The 21,178-nt window shown below is 39.9% G+C and overlaps 1 protein-coding gene across 14 annotated transcripts in view; it reads left to right on the top strand.

The window, feature by feature from the left end:
- The window catches only part of SPATS2L (spermatogenesis associated serine rich 2 like), a 137,964-nt gene that overhangs the window by 99,323 nt on the left and 17,463 nt on the right, over positions 1-21,178 (top strand). For all 14 annotated transcript variants that reach the window (XM_068948201.1, XM_068948204.1, XM_068948207.1 and 11 more), the window contains 5 exons: positions 5,489-5,597; positions 9,698-9,747; positions 10,717-10,957; positions 14,443-14,637; positions 15,046-15,181. In XM_068948201.1, the coding sequence (XP_068804302.1) occupies positions 5,489-5,597; positions 9,698-9,747; positions 10,717-10,957; positions 14,443-14,637; positions 15,046-15,181 (731 nt within the window). The remainder of the gene's footprint in view (positions 1-5,488; positions 5,598-9,697; positions 9,748-10,716; positions 10,958-14,442; positions 14,638-15,045; positions 15,182-21,178) is intronic.

Raw genomic sequence — 21,178 nt, 5'->3', positions numbered from 1 at the left:
GAGACTGAAGTAAAATGACCTTATGGCCATGGAATTCTTGGTCCTGACAAGATGCAACCTGGAAGCATGGCTCAAGTTACACTGACTTCAACTCGGCTTGAGCAAGCATTTAAAGCTAAGATGTAGCTCAGAAAAGCAGTTAAAAATCTTCTAAACTTTAAACATGAATTAATTTTATTCCTATCCAGCAGAGCAGTTAGGTCCACAGGAATTACATGTATGCTTAAGGAGTACATCTCTGAATCACAGTTTTAATGGAACTGGGCATGAGTTCTGTGTTCCATCTTCTCAGCTGCATACAGTTGCGTTCAAAAATCAGGGCTTTATATGCTAGATCTGTTACTGCTTTCAAGTAGCTTTTGCAAGCTGCGATTCTGAGTGAGTGTTGTTAGTAGCAGACTAACAAGGAAATACCTTCTCTGGGCAGGCTATGGGAGGGAAAGCCCAGCAATCTAACTGTCGTCAGTGACAGACTCTCAGCTCGTGCTGACAACACAGTTACCTGTGGTTCAGAAGGTATGTTAGTGAATTCTCTTCAAGTTCTAGAATGCTTGTTTAGCATTCAAATGATGGCACAAGATCACTGAGAATCTACTACACTGGATAAAGACAGGACGATTCACAGAGTCATTGAAATAGTTGACTTCTCTCTAGTCTGTCTGGTAGTGTTTTTCCTATGATCAGGTTTCAATGAGTAGGAAAAAGTTATATGTTCTTCCAGATAAGTAATGAGATACAAGTAACAAAGTAGACTGGTGGTATTTGTTTTTGCAGACTGTCAGGTATTAGTGCGGTATCGTTGCATGTTAGGAAGTCTTTAGCTCTTTTTGTACTTTTTTTAAGTTTTAAGATGACAAATATTTTTTAAAGGGAATTTGTGTATTGACGAGAAGTCATAAAATACTAGATTATTCCAGTTCCAAGGTCAGTGTTGCTTACGCACTGTTAAAAAGATAAGATGTTCTTGGTAAGTTTGAGGACTTCAAGTTTAGAGAGAGACAATTGGGATTTATTCTCCACCTTGGGATACTGATCTATCATCTATCGTGCTTTTAATAAAAGAAAGCCCTGAACAGTTTTCAGGATTGGGGAATGACTGATTTCTCTCAAGCAGCTGAAGATTTGTACGCAATTGAAGTCTATAGCTGTGCTGGGAAAAGGGCTGGTGTATCATTTGAATCCCTTGGTGAGCCAGCAGGAGCCGATATGCCTGGATTACCTAGGTCAGGCTGTATCCTCCTTCAAATCCAGCCCTATCCAATGTCTGCCACTTGTCATCTCATACTTATCAAGCATTCCTGGAGCTCAACCACCCCTCCAGTCACAGGCTGTGACATGCCTCTTGTGACCGTCAGCCATGTAAGTGTGCTAGTGTTAGGCTATACTGTCAGGAAGGTTCTCCGCCTGTGCCTTTGACAGTTTCTTTTATGTCATCATGTCCCTTTCCAGAAGTGTATTTTTGAATGTGGAGACAGTTCTTTATGTCTCAGCTTCAGGCATAGAAGTCTATACGTATTTTGAAACAAAGAAGTGGAATGTTAAGGACCTTGAAGTCTGCATTTCTAGGTTAAGGCTGTCATTTGGCCCAGTCTCCTTCAACTCTTCCCAAATACACTATCAGGTCAGAATTTGAAACTTGTAGCCATTTGTCAAGCATTTCTGGATGTTCAGAGTTGTTGACTCTTTCACTGTGTTTGTGCAAAAATTCTAGTGTATTCTGGATGAAAAGATCAGTCAGACAGCACATATGTTGATCATCCGATGTGTCTGATGCACGTCTGTCTTTGAAATTCCAGAAAATGATGTAACACCCTTATTCCAGTTTATTCTTAAAATTTTTTAAACAAAATATTTTGATTTATTTCAAAAAAAAATGTTTTGGAATTTCTCCTCTGCTGCAATTCAGATTTTTAGGTCTACTTTTGTTGTTTCTTACCAAACCAAAAAAAAGTATATAGAAAATTGGCGTTTCCTGCAGGTTGAAAATTTCAGTTTTCATCTATCTTATCCCAAGTATATCCCTGCAGAAATCTGGTAGATAGATTACCTACTAATGCTTGAGTAGGTATCCTGGGAAGCAGATTAATAATATGTAAGTAACTTTAATTTGGAATTTCTTAAATCCTGAATGCTTTACTTTGCAATCTAATCTTCTTTTGCAGAGGAGTGTTTTCATGAAACTTCTTAGCTTTTTTAGTTGTTTAAAGGGGAAGATAAACAAATGCATATTTTGTATAACTGTTAACAAAGGATGCTTTTGCTTCTTTGGCAGTTGCGTGGTTGAGTTCTTCAGTACATAAATGTTCCCTATATTGATTTTTATATAGTCTAGCTAAAAGAGGACTGTATCCACTGTGTTGGTCATATGGATTTTTTTTTTCCTCTGTGTTGTTAAATATTCTTCCGTAAGAACATCATGTTGTTTTTTGGATTAGATCTACCTCTAGAACATTTCCATACTCTCTTTGTATTTAGTTGGAATATTAATGAGATAAAGCACAGTTTTGCTTTTAATTACTTTTAATTTTTTTTATATTAATCAAAAATTTCTTAAAAGTCAGAGCCCATACAATGCAAATAGAAAGTCTTCAGTAGATTCTGTAGCCTAAAATACAAAATGTCTGGTGTGAGTTCTTGTATTGCAGTGTTCTCTACCCTGCAGGCGTTCCTAAGAACTCTTCTTAATGTCTTTAAGAAGTTTCCAGACTGCAGTCTTTGGTAAGCTGCCTGGTCCATCCTATGGTCTTGGCCTCACTTTGTTGTTTCCAGATGCTTCTTGAAACCTCCAGACTTTTCATAGCAAAGAAAAGCCTAGGAGCCATGCAAAACTCTCATGCTTACGTTTAAAGATGGTTAGAATATCCTAAATATTTCCTTTTACTGTTTTTCCTGTAAGCAGTTGCTGCAGTTGCCATAAGGAGGTTATGCAATTCTGAACGGGCAGAGGGATGATCCACGTGATTGTGAAAGGGGGGAGGCGGCGGAGGCGGGTTATGAGAATAGGAAGATGTAATCCATATGGTTGAAATGTTTGGCAGCTACCAACTTGAACATAAAATGGGCTGCAGCTTGTGGCCTGCTCTAGCCCTGCTATTTTTGCCAACTTTTATTGTTACGGAGCCAGCTCAATCCATACTTGCCACAGCCTTATCAGTAAGTAGCATGCCTGTCCCTGCAATCAGGGAATGAATAAAACTCCTTTTTCTAAGATTTCTCTCTGCATGTCCTGTTGATCTCGGGTGGTTTTCACTTAGAATGTCTGCAGTGTCCAAAGAGGTATACTCATTACTTTTTCCCCTATACACATGGAGCAGCTGAAGAGAGCAGCTGGAGCAGTCAGATGTTTTCTGGATAGATCCTAGCAACACCAGCCTTCAGTTCACACGGTCTAATTGACTGCCTAGCCTAGCTAAGCTTCTGCATGAGAAGTTCACTGTGTGTAGCAGAGGCTCCAAGGTAGCTAGCAGTCGGGTTGAAGCCCTAGCTTATGGGCAGCCATAAGGTGGGAACATAGACGTGGGATTAGATAGGCCTTTGGAATGGGCTGTGGGGAAGCTGACAAGCAATTTGACTTTTATACCCCACCCTAGCTGCTGATTTTCAGACCCTCTAAATTATGCTTGGGGTCTGAATTGTCCAAGGCTGGCCCTGCTACCTGAACTGTGTTGAGGGCAAATGTGATGATGCAAAGAGATGAATGATTGGGTGGAGGAGTGGACTGGAGTAGAGTATATTACACTATCTAAGCAGAAGTACTAAAGTTTTGTGCCAAAGTCAAAAAGTCTCCTTCCTTACACAGTGAGAAAGATAGGCTTCTCCAAAGAGCATTTCAGAGTAGGAGCTTAACTCGGGACTTTGACTCGTGATCCTTCTTGGATTTAGCTGAAGTAAGCATCAGCCTCTTGCTGTGCTGCAGCTAAATCCAGCAAGCATCACAAATCAGAGTCCTTAGTCACTGCGTTTTAACAGAACCTGAAATTGGCGGTTTATGTTAATATGAAGGACTGATAAATGCCATGGCTGAGGAGTGAGGTGGACACGTTACAGCAAAATAGTATTTTGGTCATAAATTTGAGCACTTAGGTGTCCTGAATCACCTTATGGTGTCTCCACTGATAGAGACCCCATAAAGGGAGTCTAGGAGGATTGTTCTTACGTCAGCATCTAAACTGGGCAGCTAAGAGAAGGTAGTGTGAATGTGCTATCATTGTATAAGTCAGCCCAGTTCGGTTACATGCAACAGGACTATCTTCACATTATTAATCGTTCACAATACAATGAAAAGACCACCGGTGCTTCACAAATAGAAATTAGCATTACCTGCATTGTGATGCAGTAAATGACGTTAGCAAGGATGTATTCTCAAAGAAAGCAGGCAAAGAAGGGTGGGGTGCCAAATAAATATTTGCAACACAATAACAAGTTTCTAATAATATGTGCTGGATAGCTTGACAGAAAAGGTCAGAAAGCTGCTTCGGAACTACTGGACTAGTTTTGGCACTGATCCTCTTGTATTTTCTAAGTACTGCCAGAGTCTTTTGTTAGTTTGTTTTTCTAACCAAATTTAATTGAGTGATATACTGGGTATTTAGTAATACCCGGTAAAGCTTGTGTAGCATTAAAATGATAAAGCATGGAGTTTCATGTAATTTTATTTACTTTTAGTTATATTACATGGGCATGATAAAGTAAACCATCAACATGATTCCAGCAGGAAAACGGTTCTTAAAATACAGTGGGTTGAATGACCATTTGATATAAACGGATACTGAAAACAAAACAGCAATAGCAAATAACATGCTGTGAAAGTTAAGCCTCGAATGCCAGAATCTTTTATTGATGTTACACCTCCTCCATCAGGAGAGTTTCCACAAGGAAACACGTGACTTACCGTGTCTTTTTTTAAGGATTTCGGTACACAAGGTTCTGCTTCCTGTTCACTCACATTTGGAACAGCAAACCCAAATTATGCAGACCAGCTACTTGGACTTTTTAAAATGATGCTGTTTTCTTTTAGCCTGACGCTTTTCCAAATGTCAGAAGACCACCAGTCATGTTAAAACTTTGATGTAGCAAGACCTTGCAACAGTCTTGTTAAAGTAGTTGTATGCCCTGTAAGTTCTTATTGATGATGTGGCTTGCCAAGTCACGCAGCAGCAGAGACGCTTAGGAACATTTAGGAAGGAAGCTCAGGGATAAATTCCATCAGTTTAGTTAAACCAGTTCTCCAGATGTGACTGAGGGCAGGATTTGGCTACAGGCTTACTGGTTACCGGTTCTCTGATTTGGTCTCTTGAAGAAACTGATTGTTACTTGCGTGGGCCAGCTAAGGAGAGGCATGGTATTACTTTAGAGAGAAACCCTGCTGTATACTTGTAAATATGTCATATATATTTATATAAACATGCATTTGTACAGAGGTACCCATTCCTTGTCTAAAGGAATGTGATAAACCTGTGTATTATTTTCTTTCTTTTTCTCCTTCCAGATCAATGCAGTCCGATCAATTGTTCCAAACAAAAGCAATAATGAGATAGTTTTGGTGTTGCAGCAGTTTGACAACAATATAGACAAAGCTGTTCAAGCTTTTATGGATGGTGAGTAGATTGTACTTTTTTCACTAGAGCTTTTGAGGTATTGCACTGTATACAGATGTACTTGCTGCCTTTAATGCCTTGAAATGTATTCTGTTGTTTTGTTGAAGTTCAGCTGATTGTGACACTTTGCCTGTTTGGTGTGGTTTTTTTTTTTTTTTTTTTTTTTAAATAATTGATCGTGCTGTTTGCATCTTTGCTTCTTCACAGTATAAGCTTGACCTGGCTGTTTATCTGCTCTCTGCGACTTTGCCATTTTTGTTGCCTTTCTTGAAACAGAGAATACCTTCCTTAATCTATTCTACATGAAAACTAGTACTCCCAATTTGTCAGAATACAATTCATTATAGAAGACAGAGTAACTAATAAAAATCAGATATAGTTCCGAAGCAGATAACCAGGCCACTAAAGCCCTGAACTTGGTGCATATATTGACATTCAAACCTCCATCTGAATTTTGCAAATAGCCTTGACATTTGTAATGGCTGAACCAAGACTCCACTGAAGTTCGAGTCTTTCTAAATCTGTATTTGGCTTTGCATTTTGCATCATGAGACCATCTGTAATAAAAAGGTCACTTGTATTTAAACAACGCTTTTCTGATAAACATATAAAGGCAAGAATTTTGAACTTCCACCACAGTCTGTAAGAAACTCTTTGCATGAATATTGGCATACTAGGAAGAAATCCTATCAAAATCCTCATAGCTTGGAGCTGCTTAAAATGTACTATGTGCTCAGAGGTCTCGAAAGCCCTGGATATATTAAAAAGCAAATAATCAATTTCAGGTTGTCTGTACAGCCTGATGGTACTGAAACTAATAGAATCACTAAGTGGCTTATTTCATACCTATATTATTTCAAAATCATTTTGTTTTTGGTTTGGATTAACTCACTGAAATGTATCAGACAAAAAACATCATTGTGTACTAGGAATTACACACCGATGTGCAAAAAGCAGATGTAAGCAAACTGAACTATTCACAAATGCATCAGAATTCTTCAGTCAAATCAGTATGATGCTTCTTTATTCAGACATCTGCATAGGCAGGCAGGTTCTGATAGATTTATTGAAATCGGAGTTTATGTACGCCCATACAGCGAGGAAAACATGATGCATGGATTGTATCTAATTACAATAATTTATTTTCCTGTAATGTGTGTCCTGGAGAAAGTAGCAGAGGGTTGCTGCATGGTTATTCAGTATGTTCATTTCATTTATTTTATTTTGTCTTAAGTCAGCATTATTCATTTTGTGGACTCCTGAGTTGTTTCCAATGTAATGCTTCCCATGATTGTTCCTGCCGTTCTCCTGCCCTCCTTGAATACCACAGGCACCTTCTGCATTGTTAGAAAGAAACCTCAAGGTGTTACAGTATCCTAAAGCTGCTCATCGCTCCACAAAGCCCTTGTTCCAGCGTTTCAGAGCATTTCCCAAGCTGCTTAAGGTTCCTGGTAAAGGCTGACTAGCTGAGCAGGTGCCAGCAGTGAAGACATTAGGCTGCAGTGGAGCAACCACTTCTTGTTTCTATATCTCAGTTCTTTTCTAGCTTGGGGTAGTTGCCACTACCTTGTGTTTTATCCAAAGCATAAAGTCCAGAAGTGTCTGGGTTTCAGGCATTCTTCCAGCCTGAGCTGGTCCATTGATGATATAGTGATAGACATAGCATTTCTCCTTTACCGAGTTGCGTAGTCCACCTGATGCTGTTTAGTACAGCAGTGCCGTTGGTTGTGACGCTATTCCTGCCTGTTCCCTTCTTCCCAACCACTGTTCTTGTTCATCTTGTGCTTGAGTGTATATTTGTGACTGAGGACAAAATGGGCTTCATTTGAACTGGGCCAGTTTATAATCATTGTGCCTTTGATTAAGAAGTCTTTGGAAGTGAGAATTTGAAGCCAGCCAATATTTGTCACCGTCTTGAAACAGAGTGCCCTTATTTTAAAGACAAAAGCCCAGAGTTGTTCAAGCACTACCTGAGTGAACTGACAACAGGAAAGAGAGGTGTCTATTTAGCTGCCTCTGTGAATAGAGTGAATATAGCACTTTATCTTTTCATGAGAAGCACAAAATTGCTAAGGTGGAAATATCACACAGCTGCAGAGAACCTGCTGCCTACAATGAAGAACATGGGGATAGCCATACTGTGTGAAAAGAGCAAGCACCTCAATTTAATACCTCTCTCAGACAGAATTACTGCATACTGAATTCAAGAAATGGCTGAGGATGTTCAAATTTAGTTTTCTGAGATCAGCTCCTATCTTGCTTTGCATCTAGAGTGGTCTGTAGGTGCTGTCTCTGTTATGAGTTTGCTACTATTTATAAAATTTGAGTTAAAAGCTGTTTAAAATATGTTTAATTTGCTGTGTTAGCATTTACCTGTTTGAACACATACAGAAGGTCTGTTCGAGCTGCTTTGTGGATGTGTTCAAGAAAAGATTCTGATGGGTTGGGTTAAGGGCAATGGGACTTGCACAGATAGTGCATTTCCAACAGCAGGAAACTTTGAGTTGGTGGTGAGAACTCCTAAAATAACCCTCACTGAGCATAATACTCTCATGGAAGCTTGGGGAAGCAAAGCTAAAACAACACCAGCCAACACAAAAAAGTGTTGGATACTATTGTGAAAATGGTTAATAAAGCTGTCAACTAAAATAACATATTTTCAGCAGCATGGGGTGAAATGAGCAGCAAACTGTGGATTTATTTCTTCTTCTGAAACATGATGTCCATCAAAAGATAACGTACCCTTTGGGGGAGGGTGTTGTATGGCTACATACATATATACGTATATCTAAATATAGCTATGTAGATACATCTACACACGTAATAGAAATTTTCTTAACCCCTCCCTCTGAAATATCCTGTCATCTGTGAAGCAACATATGGCTTTGCTGGATTCCATACACACATTTTTTCACAATTTAATAAACTAGCTTTAGAACTGCCAGGAAGGGACAAAATCACTTTCCATGTGCATAGTAAACTCACCAGGCAAAATCTGATCTGGGTTATTGGGACAGAAAAACAATTTTGGCACATTTGAAACCCATACAAGCGTTTAGCTGAAAGTAAGTTGACCGCTGATGGTCTGAAAGCAGCAATACTTCTTGGCACTAATATCACCAGAAGTTCCCGAAAGGAGTGAGAAGAAAGGCTGAATATGAAGCCCATTTGCAAAAGATAATAAATGAGCATGTACTAGAACTATGCGGTAATGGTGAACTGATTCTCAGATTCAAGCAAAAACCTTTAGCCTGGTTGTGATTAAAAGGATTATCATGGTGGATAGGGCCATAATAGTTTGGATGCCACTTCTGACTGCATGCTTACATGAACATCTATTTTCAGCATTTCAAGGAAAACAAAATAGAGATGTTAACTGGATGTAGAAGAGTTTTCTTTTAAGATGGCAGCTGGCACTGATCTGAACAAGCCTCTGCTTGCTGTATTCTGTAAATTTATCTAACTATCTCATTAGGGCTGCTAGGAAAAAATTCAAGTATACCAAGTTGTAGTCGTTTCAATACAACTTTTAAACAGTTTTTACTATCATGCCTAAGTTTGCTGTATGTTGACCTATGGATGCAGGATTTCTGCTGGGGTCCACAAAACAATTTTTTTAATGCTAATATGATTTTCATATAATCTTGTTATGCTTTCTGAATATGAAGATAACATATATAAAGTACTTGAGCAAAATGCTGAAAAGTGTAAAAACTTTTGGAGAGAGAGGCAGGGTGGACTACCTAGTGTACTTTAAACACATCCCTTTTCAAGCAAGAGACTTGAGCATTGATCTTTATGAAGCTCATGCTAAGTTAGGCCCCCCCTTAACCGCTTTGTAGAATGAAGGCCATAAAAAGGATCAGTGCCACGTAGCCCATCCCATTTGATTATTGTACTTACTGTAATCAGATAAATAAAAGTGAAACAAATAAAAAGGAGAAAGCCAGCAGTTGTCATTTTGTTCTCCCAATATGAGAGAGCTTGCAACAACCAATGGAAAAACTTCCCAGCCAGGAGACTAGAAATGGTTTCTGAATACATTTGTTCTTTTTCATAGCTGAACGTTTGTTGAAACGTTTTATTTTTCCTTTCTCTAGGTAGCGCGCTTCAGGTTCTAAAAGAATGGAATATGACAGGGAAAAAGAAGGTAAGGACTTGCTGTTGAGAATCAAAGTGTTAAGGCCATTTATCAGCTGTCTCTACTAGAGTCTAGTACTATTATGTTCCAGTACTTTATCTACTTTTACTACATGAGTAACTTGATCCACACCTGAATTCAGAAGACCTGAAAGCAAATGTGTACGTTATTTTTAATCCTGTTCTTCTGTTGCTGTCTATCTAGCCCAGTGTTCTGAGGGAATTTCTAGGACAGCATGTGTGGGTGGTGGTGGGGAGACAAACTCTAGGCAGGTACAGAATGAATCCCAAAACAGCACATGCACGCTGCAGAAACACTTAATATGCAACTGTATCCTGGCTAGTCCCAGCCACTTACAGTGTTAAGAGCTTTTGCTGTCAGGCATAGAACTAACCTATGCATAGGAATTATCTGTTGGGGCACTGTCAAGTCGGGCACTTTCAGTAGATGTCTGGGATATGATCTTTATGCTGTGTATCTCCCAGCCTGAGCTGCATCAGGAGACTGCCCAATGAGTCACTGTCATGGAGGCTCCTCTTTATGACTGGGAGAGCTGGTGTCAGCCTCTGTCCAGGGTCTGTGGTTGCTGATAGGGGGATGCCTTAAAGGATTGTCCATGCTACTCTGTGGGTGCCCCCTTCATGCTTAGGGACTGCTTGTCCAAGATGATTGCAAATATTTTGAACAGCATCTTAGTACAGGTTCTGTGACCGTTCTGAAATGTAAGTATTCTGTGCGGAAGGAAGGGGAAAACCAGTTTGAGTCTTCAGCTTTGATTTGAAACTATTTGTATCTGTTCAGCTGAATATATACAATGTATTGTATAGTACAGCATGGCCTGTAAATTGCATTATAAGGAATGCTGCTTGAATGGCATTTTTCAAAACTAAAGAATATGAATAATTTACTGATTATATTTTAAATTGATATGAACTGCAGTGAGTAATGTCTCTGTTCTTGTGATATATCTCTATTCAGAACAACAGGAGAAAAAGAAGCAAATCTAAACAGCACCAAGGCAATAAAGATTCTAAAGATAAGAATGATGGACCTGAGAAGGCATCTCAGGAGCTCCAGGGAATATATGACTGCCATCTGAATGGATGCTATAAGGACAGCTCTTGCAGTGATTCTGCCAATGAGAAATTGGAAGCCACTTGTCTTGAGAACAAAGGCTCAAGATTTGTAGAGTCGGTGCCAGTCTGTCTGGAAATCACAGGTCAGTGCATCTGCCACAAGAGGTAGTTTTTCACTGGCAGGAGTCAAGGTCACGGACATAAAGATCATGACACTTTTATTACCATGAAGTAGAATTTAAAAAAATTAAAAAAAAAAAAAAAGAGGAGTAAGGTATTTGTGTAATGTACATAGCTATTTAAAAAAGCCATGCAAGTAGGACTTTGTGGCATGTTTCAGGATTTCTTTATTGCTTAGTCTTGACTTCTCCCAATTTTTGTTTGTGAGGTCTTTGTTTTGGGGGAGAGGCAGTCTGATAGCCTCTCAGTACATGTGCGTTTCTGTCCAGGTACTGCTTCTGAAGCTCTGAGGGACAGTAACAGTTTTACTCACTGGGGTTCTAGTAGATACAGAGTTATGACTATAATAACATCAGGAAAAATAAACCTTTTCATCTGGGGGAGAAGCTCTGGCAGAGCTTCTGCCTTCAAGTACCCTTCCGTCAAATTCATATTTATTTTTAATTGCTGTCAGTACTCATAATGATTTTTCAGCTCTTCACATTTCAAACTTCTGACAGCCCTAGATCATTGCTGCTATGTTAATGCAGCAATGTTCTTCCCGTATCTTAAGCAGTTCTTAAGACCTGCATTTAAAAAAACTTTCCTTGAAATCCCCTTCACTGTTGCTTCCAGAGGACTTTGATAGTAGTGCCAATCTCTGGCAAATTAAATACAAACTCCGCAAAACAGAGCAGCAAAGTAGCAGAACTACTTATCAAGTAGTATCAGTCTTATTCAGAGTCCAAATGCTATAGCTTATTGCAGCTTATGTTAGCAGTGTTGACTGGTGAATAGATGTGTCCCAGGCACTTGTCATCTGCTAGAGAAAATGGAGAGCGGAATGCAAGACCCTGGAAAGCCAAATCAGCTTATCATGGAGGACCACAAAGAGTGTTTTCATTTAACTGTGGGCTAGTTAAGGGGCTCTGCCTCTGAATATCTTGAAGGGGAAAAGACCCACAAGAAACCAGGGTTGTTCAAGATGATGACCATTACAGACCCTCCACCTCTCCTTAAGGCTATCAGCAGCACAGATCTTAATTGTGAAGGACCTACAGCTTACAGTGCTTGCCCTTGTAAAGAAGGGGCATAAACACATTGAAAAGATAACCGTGCCATACTATTGCAATTGTACAACCAGATACAAACCAGATATTGTCTTTCTTCCTACTTTTTAAAATGTTTTTCATGTAGGATGATTTTAGCAAATCCCTCAAACTTCCTGTTTATGCCTTGAGACGGTTTTTCCTTTTTCAGCAAAAGAATCCATTGAGGTTCACTTTATTTAAAAGATTTTGAATGTCAAGGTGTTCTAAAAAGATAAAACATGCATTTCGTAGTTATTAGCTCAGCTGGAGATTCAAAGCAAATTTATTTGAGCTATTTCTGTTCCTGGCAGGTCTAATAAACGCTTAACCACTAATACGGGAGAGATCAAACCTTAGTCGAGAGTGCTGAAGTTCCAAGCCACCAAGTACAAAAACCTGCTCACGATTACTCTTACCTACTATTACCCTAACTACTAGTGTTCCCACCCCCACCCCACATTGAAGTATTTGTGAGAGGCTGTCCATAGACTTTGTTACATGTTTCTTAGCTGGCCCAGATCTTCAGAGATTTGATACTGGCTTTCCCAATCTATTTTTGGGTTGATTGTTCTAAATCACAGTTGAATATTCAGTTGCAGCATATTAAGAGATCATTTGCTAGGCTGTGTTGATCGTCTTGCTGCTGACCTTCAGAGTAGGTTGTGTAAGATTTAGAAAAAACAATTTCAAAGTCTGTTGCAGATAAAAGATGATAAAAGAACTTTTAGGAGTGTCATTGTTGCTCTAGATGATTTTCTTTAAGCAAAAAGATGTCTCGGTTTATCGTTTGTCTTGACAGGTATCCCAAAGCAGCTAATTAAATGCAGTAAATAACAATTTTGCACTTCAACGAAAGAACTCAGAGGATTTGATCTGGGGGACAGAACCCAGATGTCCTGGCCTCTATAGCTTAGCAGCTAGACTATGTGTTCCTAACTGTCTGTCAGGAATGAGTCAGTGAGGCCAGGCTGAAGTGACAGCCGAAAGAAGATTCATTATAAGTCAAAGTTATGTCACACATGAGTGAGTTAGACACAGAGAGGATAAGTGGCTAGCACAAGGTGAATGGCAGTTATGTCAGGACCGTTTCTGGCTACATCCGTGTGAGACTTGTATCCAAACCCAACCAAACCTAACCTTTGATGTGCTCAGAGTGCTGCGTACCTGGTATTTCTTGCTTTCACAGATATGCAGGTTTCTCTAACTTGGCAATGTTTGGTGCAAGACAATTTTCCTATCTGCAGACCCACCTTTTAACCCCTCGTGAGCAAACAAAATATTTTCAGCATTCTGCATATTCGTTTTGGTCCTTTATGTGCTGCTGTTATAGAAATATTGGTGCTAATGTTCCTCTTTGTTCCTCTGGCCTTATGCGGTTGCCACGGAAACAGCAAAATACACTTTATACCTGTTCTAGAGCCCAACTGGGGCACTCACAAGTCACTAGTGATTTCCTGGAACCGTCCAAGTAGAATCCCTTGGTCTCAGCAGTGTTAATCCCAATCTGTGAGCTACCATCCAATTGTTAATTTGACAGGCCCCTTTTCTCCAAACACCATGTAACATCACTGATGCACAAAAAGCATCTTCAGAACAACTTATCATTCATTTGCCAAAGTGAATACAGGGATTGGGGAAATGCAACAAAGCCTTTTCTACGCATGTTTCGTTATCAATAGCTGGCCTTATAGGTCAGCTTTTGTAGCCTTTTTTTGGCTGTTTGTGGCTGGCGATGTTGGCGTCTCCTTGAATCCCTCTAGAGTCTTATAAAGCGTAAACCAGGCCATCTTGTTAGCAATCAAACAGGCTCAGTCATTACTGTCTTAACCCCTGAAGCTGTTGAACCCGGCAGCCTAATGTCTTACATTGTTTTATTTCCTATTTGCTTCCCTTTAATAGCTTCTTTTGATTTAACTTTATATGGTCAAACAGGATAAATCTTTCTGGTAGGAATGTTTAATCAACATTTTAAAATATTGATTAAATGTTCAATGTTTTTTTAATGTTTGTTAAAAAAGAATAAGACATACACAATCTCTTACTTTCCGTAGCAGTCTTCCTCTCTAGTTCTATCCTCTGGTATATGAGGTTTGTTGTCTGTGCAATGAGATATTTTTACCATACTAGCATGGAAGAGTGGTTTGGTTTTTTTTTTTTAAGTTTTCTTTTTAGACTGTTGAAACACAGATGTGTTCAGGTGGATGTTTAATCACCGAAGTAGTTTTTCTGTTCTGTCACTGCTTTCAAAGTTTCTGTAGAAGCGTGCCAGTAAGAGAAAGAACTGTTGTTTCTGATCCAATTCCAATTCAGATTCAATAACAAGGCATCAAATCTTTCTTAAACTTGTAACTGTTCTCCACCTTGATATTTTCTTGCAGACAAAGAACATCAGAGAATATCCATGGAATTAAGCCCAAAGTCTGTAAATGGAGTAGAACACTGTGAGTCTCCTCAGTCATCAGTTCAACTTCAGTGTAACACAGGCAGACCAAAGTCAAAATCTTCCTTAGTTAAATCATCCAACTCTACAACCCACCTTGAAATAAAGCCAGATGATTCAGTGAAAAAAAGAGGTAAAGTGGATCTCTTCATTCAGTCTCTGTGTAGAGAGGTGGTCAGACAGCTGATGCCTCTAGAAAAGTACATACATAAGGAGGAAGAGACGTGTCGTAAAGTGAGAGTAGAATTGCGTTCAGCAGAACAAAAATCAGCAGGGTAATCTATGGTCAATTTAAAATTAATCATGAATTCTTAGGACTCTTGTACCACTTCTTTGATTTGGGGAATGAGTTCGAACATGCGTGTTTAGGAAATGAACAGCACCTTAGAAAAACTGAAAATTTTGGGCTTGTGGATTTCAAGAAGATAGCCACTTCAGCCTAATTTGGGCAAAGTAGCATGTTGAAATATTTCCCCTCCCTCATTCAAAGTAGCCAGAATCAGCTTTCTGACCTCTGTGCTATTTTTGCTTTCCACTTTAGGGCCAAACATTGAAAAATCATTGAAAGATTTGCAGCGCTGCACTGTTTCTCTAACCAGATATCGCATTATGATAAAAGACGAAGCAGATAATTCAGTGAAGAAGATCAAAGCTGCATTTGCAGAATTACACAGCTGGTAGGTAAATCAGCTTGGGGAATCCAACAACACAGCCTGAGAAATGAGGGGTGAATGCAGGCCGCTGGCAGCAGGAGGGAAAGTTCATTTACAGTACCCTGTTTGTTTGCAGTGTTTTTTTTTCATCAAGAAAGATGTGGTGCCAGTAAGTAACTCCTTGCCAACCAGACGGTAATAAATATGTGTCTATATGGATGCATACATACATAAACCAATACTACAGTTCTTAGGAAGAAAATAAAACAGAATGGGGTTTTCCCAAAGTGATCCCTCTTGACCTAGTTCTGCTGTATTAAGTTCAGTGGCAGAATAGCTGGGGTAATGAAAGCTTTTTCCAAAATCCTACCTATGGGATTTTCTGAAGTTTCTCTTCTTCTCTCCTTTTACTCTTCCTTCTCTACCTCGTCTTCCATCTTTCTTTCTTTGGTAGCCATTTCTATACCATCTCTTGATTTCCCATCATCTTCTCTTCTTATTTCTCCATTCTTTTTTTCTTTCCCTCATACGTTATTCTGATTTCCCCCTTCCTCACATCACTTCCAGTTCTCATCTCTCAATTCACTCTTTTTCCTCATCCTTTTATCTCTTCCTTTTTCTAAATTTTTTTAAGTTAAATTTTGGTCATTTGTGATCTTCAGTATATATGTCTAGGCCGTAGCAATTGCTGTAGTAGCAAATTTTGTGTATATATGTGGCATGGAAAAATATTTTCTGTTTTGAATTTTACACCATTAGCCTTTTGTTAAGCGGAAATGCCATATAAAACCTGATTGATCAATCCAGTGTTGTAGTAAACGGGAAAAGCTATTAAAATGGACAAAATTCAGTAACAAATCACAGAAGAGCACAAAACCTTTCACCCTTAACTCATCCACAATATTTATCAGTATTTTTATGAGCATCTCTTAGAAAAATGCTACAGTATTGGCAAAAGATCGTTCATTCTGGTTTTTAGTGGTGTGTTCATTGTCTTCAGTGATGTGTCTGAGGTGAGTCTGGTGCCTTTGGGGCCCTACTTTCTGTATAGCCAGAAAGTCCAAGCACTACTGAGCTGATTCTGTGGAAGATGCTGTTGCACTGAGCTGCTGGTGTATCTTACAGGCTAACAAAAAGAACTTACTTGTGTTTGTCTCTGAACTCCGCTGAGCATGGACTGCAGTTGACAGTTGTACTAAACTGTTTACTGTTGTAAAGAATGCTCTGGAGCCGATATGATAATGTTTGCTTATGATCTAAAATGCCGTAATTGTATTCTTGGCATATACAATTAAGTGAATTTCATTAACCACTTCTTTTGGTAGCTCTCAGAGGTGTTTTTGTGAGATTTTTGAAATCTTATAAAATATGTTTGCAGTTTCTACTAATGGCCTTTGGTCTCAGTAGGCTGATAGTTGACTCTCACTTGCTGCTGAGCTTCCACTTGCCCTCAGGTTTTTTTCCAATAGTGTTGAAAATATTTTCATGTCATTTATATGTCTAACCTTGTTTGTAGGCAGTAATAGTCAAGTTAGATCTTTAAATGATAGTCACTCTGGTTGAGAAACAGGCTTATAACTCTGTCCTGATATAAGAATGCATATGGAGCAATATTAACAGATTGACACTGAAATTCTGTGTTTTTCTGTATATTCATATTTTAGCTTGAGAAATGCTAAAACATATTACTTAATGCTAAAATGTGTTACTTAATAGGTGAGCTTAATAGGAAAACAACAGAACAACTCAAAAAGAGTACGTAAATCTAAGTAGACTTAAAATGATGAAAAATTGGCTGAAAGAAACTTTTGAATAGACTCCATTTAATTCCACCTCCTACGAGCATTAGTGCCTAAATTGTTGGAGTGGAGCCTGCCATAAGCTCTAGAATGTATCACATCTGTGCTCGGGAATATTCAAACCTCACAAAACAATTACATGCACGTAGCACAGCATTGCAACAAGGACAGGAGAATGTCAGGGCATGTTTATGGAAATATGTGGGCTGCATAGCTCTTGGCAGCTCATAAACCTAATATTTGGGTTTTTCTTTAAATGAATGAAGGGGAAATTTGGTTTAAACAGCAAAATGTGTTATTTAACACCTTCTCTGCTAAGATTAAAAACAGTTCTGGGATATTTCATATGCCCTTGTGACATAGTCTGTGGATGAGATGGGAACAGCTGTCCTGAGGGCCTAATTTAGAAAAACTTGTAGTCAGCTGCTGTAAATTCATTAGATTTGAGCAGATATCAGCAGAGCCAGTGATGCATGTAGCTTCAGACCTCATATAGTCAACACATTGTATTCCTAGGCTGAAGGGTTTTGTTTGTTACTTGCATGGCAGTTTCCTTACTTTAAAGTCAAAGCATCAGCAGTGGTAGTGGGAGGATAAGGTAACTAAGTGAACATCCAATCTCTTGCATCTTGTCGTCCTCCTGGGCATGGGAATTTCACTATGGCACAGTCAACTTTTCTGTCAAGGCAAAATGAAGCAATTCAGCAAAGCTTTTGCTCCCAGTGTGCTGTGGAGTAACCAAGAGCAGGTAAACAAGGGCATCTGGAGGTAGGGAGGAACGCTAGCATGATAATGATATCTGGTCCCTTTCGTGATAGTAATTCCAAAGCTCCTTGCCAGTTATTGGGGAGTCACTGCAATTCCCAGCTGCTGCTCCAGTGAGAAGTGGTTCAGATGTGCAACAGATCAACATACAACAGTAACAGAGTGCTGCCTCTGCTCAAAACTGAGAAGAAATGCTTAGATGGGCTGAATGCCATAACCTAGATGGGAATTTAAGTAGTGCCTGTTATGTGCAACTATCACCGCCTAAGGAATTTTAGTGAAGCTGTGAAATGAAGCTTTAGTCCTATGTTGCAGCTGAAAGATGAAACACATTCCGGTTTCTGTTGTCTCTCTCGAGTTTTTCTTTTTCCACTTCCTTTGGCAATAGGCTGAAAGCCCCTTTTTGTCCCCTCCTTTTTTGTGTTTACTGACTTTTGAAGGTCAGGATCAAAACTTCTTTTTAAGAGTCAGGAATCATTTGGACTTTCCACTAAATCTTCTGTTTAACCTTCTTATGGTTTTACTAATCACAGCAAAGTTGAAGTGCAGAGATGACATCACATGTCTCCCTCCTACCTCCATATAGCACGATACCGTTATTACAGAGGGAAATGAACAGTACATGTGCCTAAGATGCCTTGAAAAATTCAGCAGAAAGACTGTCCAAAGTTTTTCCTCTTCTTAGCAGCAGAAACTGTTGTGCCAGAGGTGACAGTTGTCAGTGGAAGTCTATGTCTCTGTCTAGCTCTGTAATTCACAGGTTGGCCTGCCTGATGGAAGGAAGTTACTTCTGAATGCAGTTAGTACTGCGCTGCTATTAAAACGGTCCCCTACCTGGCCAAACAGTGCATACCGCCCTTCCCCAATTTCAAAAAGGAGTGATATGGTGCCAGTGGGCTGTGAACTGCTGTAACTAGCTGAAGAAATGCAGTGCTTGCTTCCTGATTTAGCTTTTTAGTGAAATGGGTCCAAAAAACAATCCCAGAAAGATGTATGTTTAAAACTACTGCAGTAGGCTCATTTTCTCTCTTAACGAGCCATTTAAGAGTTTCTTCCAGGTGGAATGATTCTTTACATGCCCAGAGCAAGTGAATAATGACTTGCTTTTATACAGTACTTTACACGCCAGAAGATACCACAGCGTGTTACAGGTTGTGGGCTGGACCAGGCAGTACTCTTTGCCCCACTGTGCAAGAAGTCCCTTGCCCTCTCCTGTGCATTGTGCCTGGTTGCTGTATCCCAGCACTCTCTCACTCCTGCACTTGCATGGCTTACCGAGACACTGCTTTCCTCAAGGCTATCAGAGAGCTGGACAGAGCAAGCTCGAGGGCACTGTTTCATGGAATCGAATGTGCACCTGAAAGCAGTGAGGAGGCTCCTTCCAACAGTGTTCCTCAAGCCAGTATTCCTCCTCCTTGCATCCAGCTTTCATGCCTGCCTGTCGGGCATACCTCTGTGTGAGTGCCGGTGTAAGCTGCTCCAATTGTTACTTGGATACAAAACGTATCAGAGTATAGCCATGTCACACAGTAGCCTAAGGCAGGAAAAGAAGAATACCAAATGGTGTTTAAGCTGCAGGGGAAGGTCAGTAGAGTAAGGTGAACTCCTCTCTCACTAGAGTGTGTTTGAGACATTTGTTGCCAAAATTAAAACCCATAGCTCTAAGAGAGAGTTCTCACTTTTCCACAAAGAGACTGAATAACAATCTTGCTGATAAAGAGAGAGCCCCAGGAAATCTGAGGGAAATGCGTAAAGCATAAAAGGAACTACAGTTCCTCATAACACCTCTTGCCAGAAAATAGTTTTCACATATTGGGCATCCATACAGTCATATGGAGGACTGAAAGGAAACATCTGCTAGTTGCCCATGTGGTCTGCTTCCCACCACAAATGGAAAACAGTCTGTATGAAATAGTAAGGGCCAGGTTTAATTACGCTGCATGCAGAACTGGCCAAACAAGCTTCTTCCTTTTTTTTTGCATCTCAAACGTATTGATATGTCCAGTGCCTTATAGACCAGCACAGTCAATTTTTTTTAAGTGAACAAATAGCACTTGAAAGCTTCATCTGCTGCATAAAAAAATGACTCTGAGGTAATGCTGGAAAAATGGAGTTGGGCAAACTACCAATTTAAACATATATTCAAATATATTCAGGGAACAATAGGAAGCATGTACCGTATGCTCAGGGAAAAGAAAGCTGCTTTTTTACTGTTTTCTAATTTAAAATCAGAACAGAGTATGGGTTGCATGGAGGAAGAAGTTGTTTAAAAGAACATAGTTTTGTCTGTGCTCGCTCAGTACTGGGTGAGGAGCAACACTGCCAGCGCTCACGGTTTCAGAGCGATGAGTTAACGTAGTCGTCCCCTTGCTGGGACCTTCACTTGGTGGACTGTAAAGATGATGGTTTTCTCTTGTCCGGAACCCAGAATCAATGGCACCAGATGAAGATCTGCCTGTGTTAGCAATATGGTAGTTGAGAGTGTGGGCAGACACCAGGAAAGACCAGGACTGGTATTGCTTTACAGTGAATGAATTTCCTGTGCTGTTCTTTCTGCGTTTCCAGGCAGTCTTCATTAGCGTTCTTTCCAGGTTTCTCTCTACCCGCTGACCTTTTGTAGTCCTTATATGTCTAAAGAACAGATTTTCAGACCCTCTCCCAATTTGTTCTGATGCTTCCCCCCCACCCCAATCATATGGTGCAGCCTGTAACCTTTGTCGTGTGGAGAAGAAAGCAGCCTCCCAAACATTTAGGACCCACCTGGGTTTTCAGGTACCTTCAAAGACTAGGGCTTTTACCTAAGCCCCTGGGCTATGCCTATACTGCTGTGGGGGGCCGGGGAGGAGCTGATACAACAGATTTATCATCAGGCTGGCTACTTGCCTGCATAGCTGCAGCATCTGGAGAGGTGTGTGTTCTTCACCTCCAGGAGTGGGGCTTGTGGTTGCTCTCGTCTTGCTACTTCCAGCAGTGTGGATTTCCCCTTGCTGTGTATTAGTGGAGGGAACAAATAGATCTTACAAATTTGTTTTTTATTAGGTTTCAGTGAGATATGCAGGCCCTCTTCTGGCCTCCCTCTAGTTGAGGGAGATACTCTGAGATAATCAACATCCCAAATAGGTGCTGGATGTATTTCTGTTTAGTTTTTTTCCTGTCTGATGAGAGCTTGAAGTCTGTAATTTCTGCAGCATTTTCTCAGCTTTTTCTGTTATAGATGGTTGCTTCATGCTCATATTTTTCAGTAAGCTTGGAAAGCTTTCTAAAGGTGAATTCCACTGTTTCATAGCCTACGCTGTTTGTACATTGTGGCCCTGTATCTTCCCTCTTCCTCTCAGTCATTCACAGGTGCGTTTGCCACACTCAGTGAAACAGGCACGCATTATGTTATTTGGGGCTCTACAGACAGATTGTTACTTTCGTGCATGTCAGAGTGGAAGAAAAGTGAATATACCCTTAT

Source organism: Struthio camelus, chromosome 6, assembly GCF_040807025.1.
Source record: "Struthio camelus isolate bStrCam1 chromosome 6, bStrCam1.hap1, whole genome shotgun sequence".
NCBI classification, from domain to species: Eukaryota; Metazoa; Chordata; class Aves; order Struthioniformes; family Struthionidae; genus Struthio; species Struthio camelus.
The sequence above is the reverse complement of the archived record's forward strand: the minus strand, read 5'-3'. Positions and strand labels throughout refer to the sequence as shown.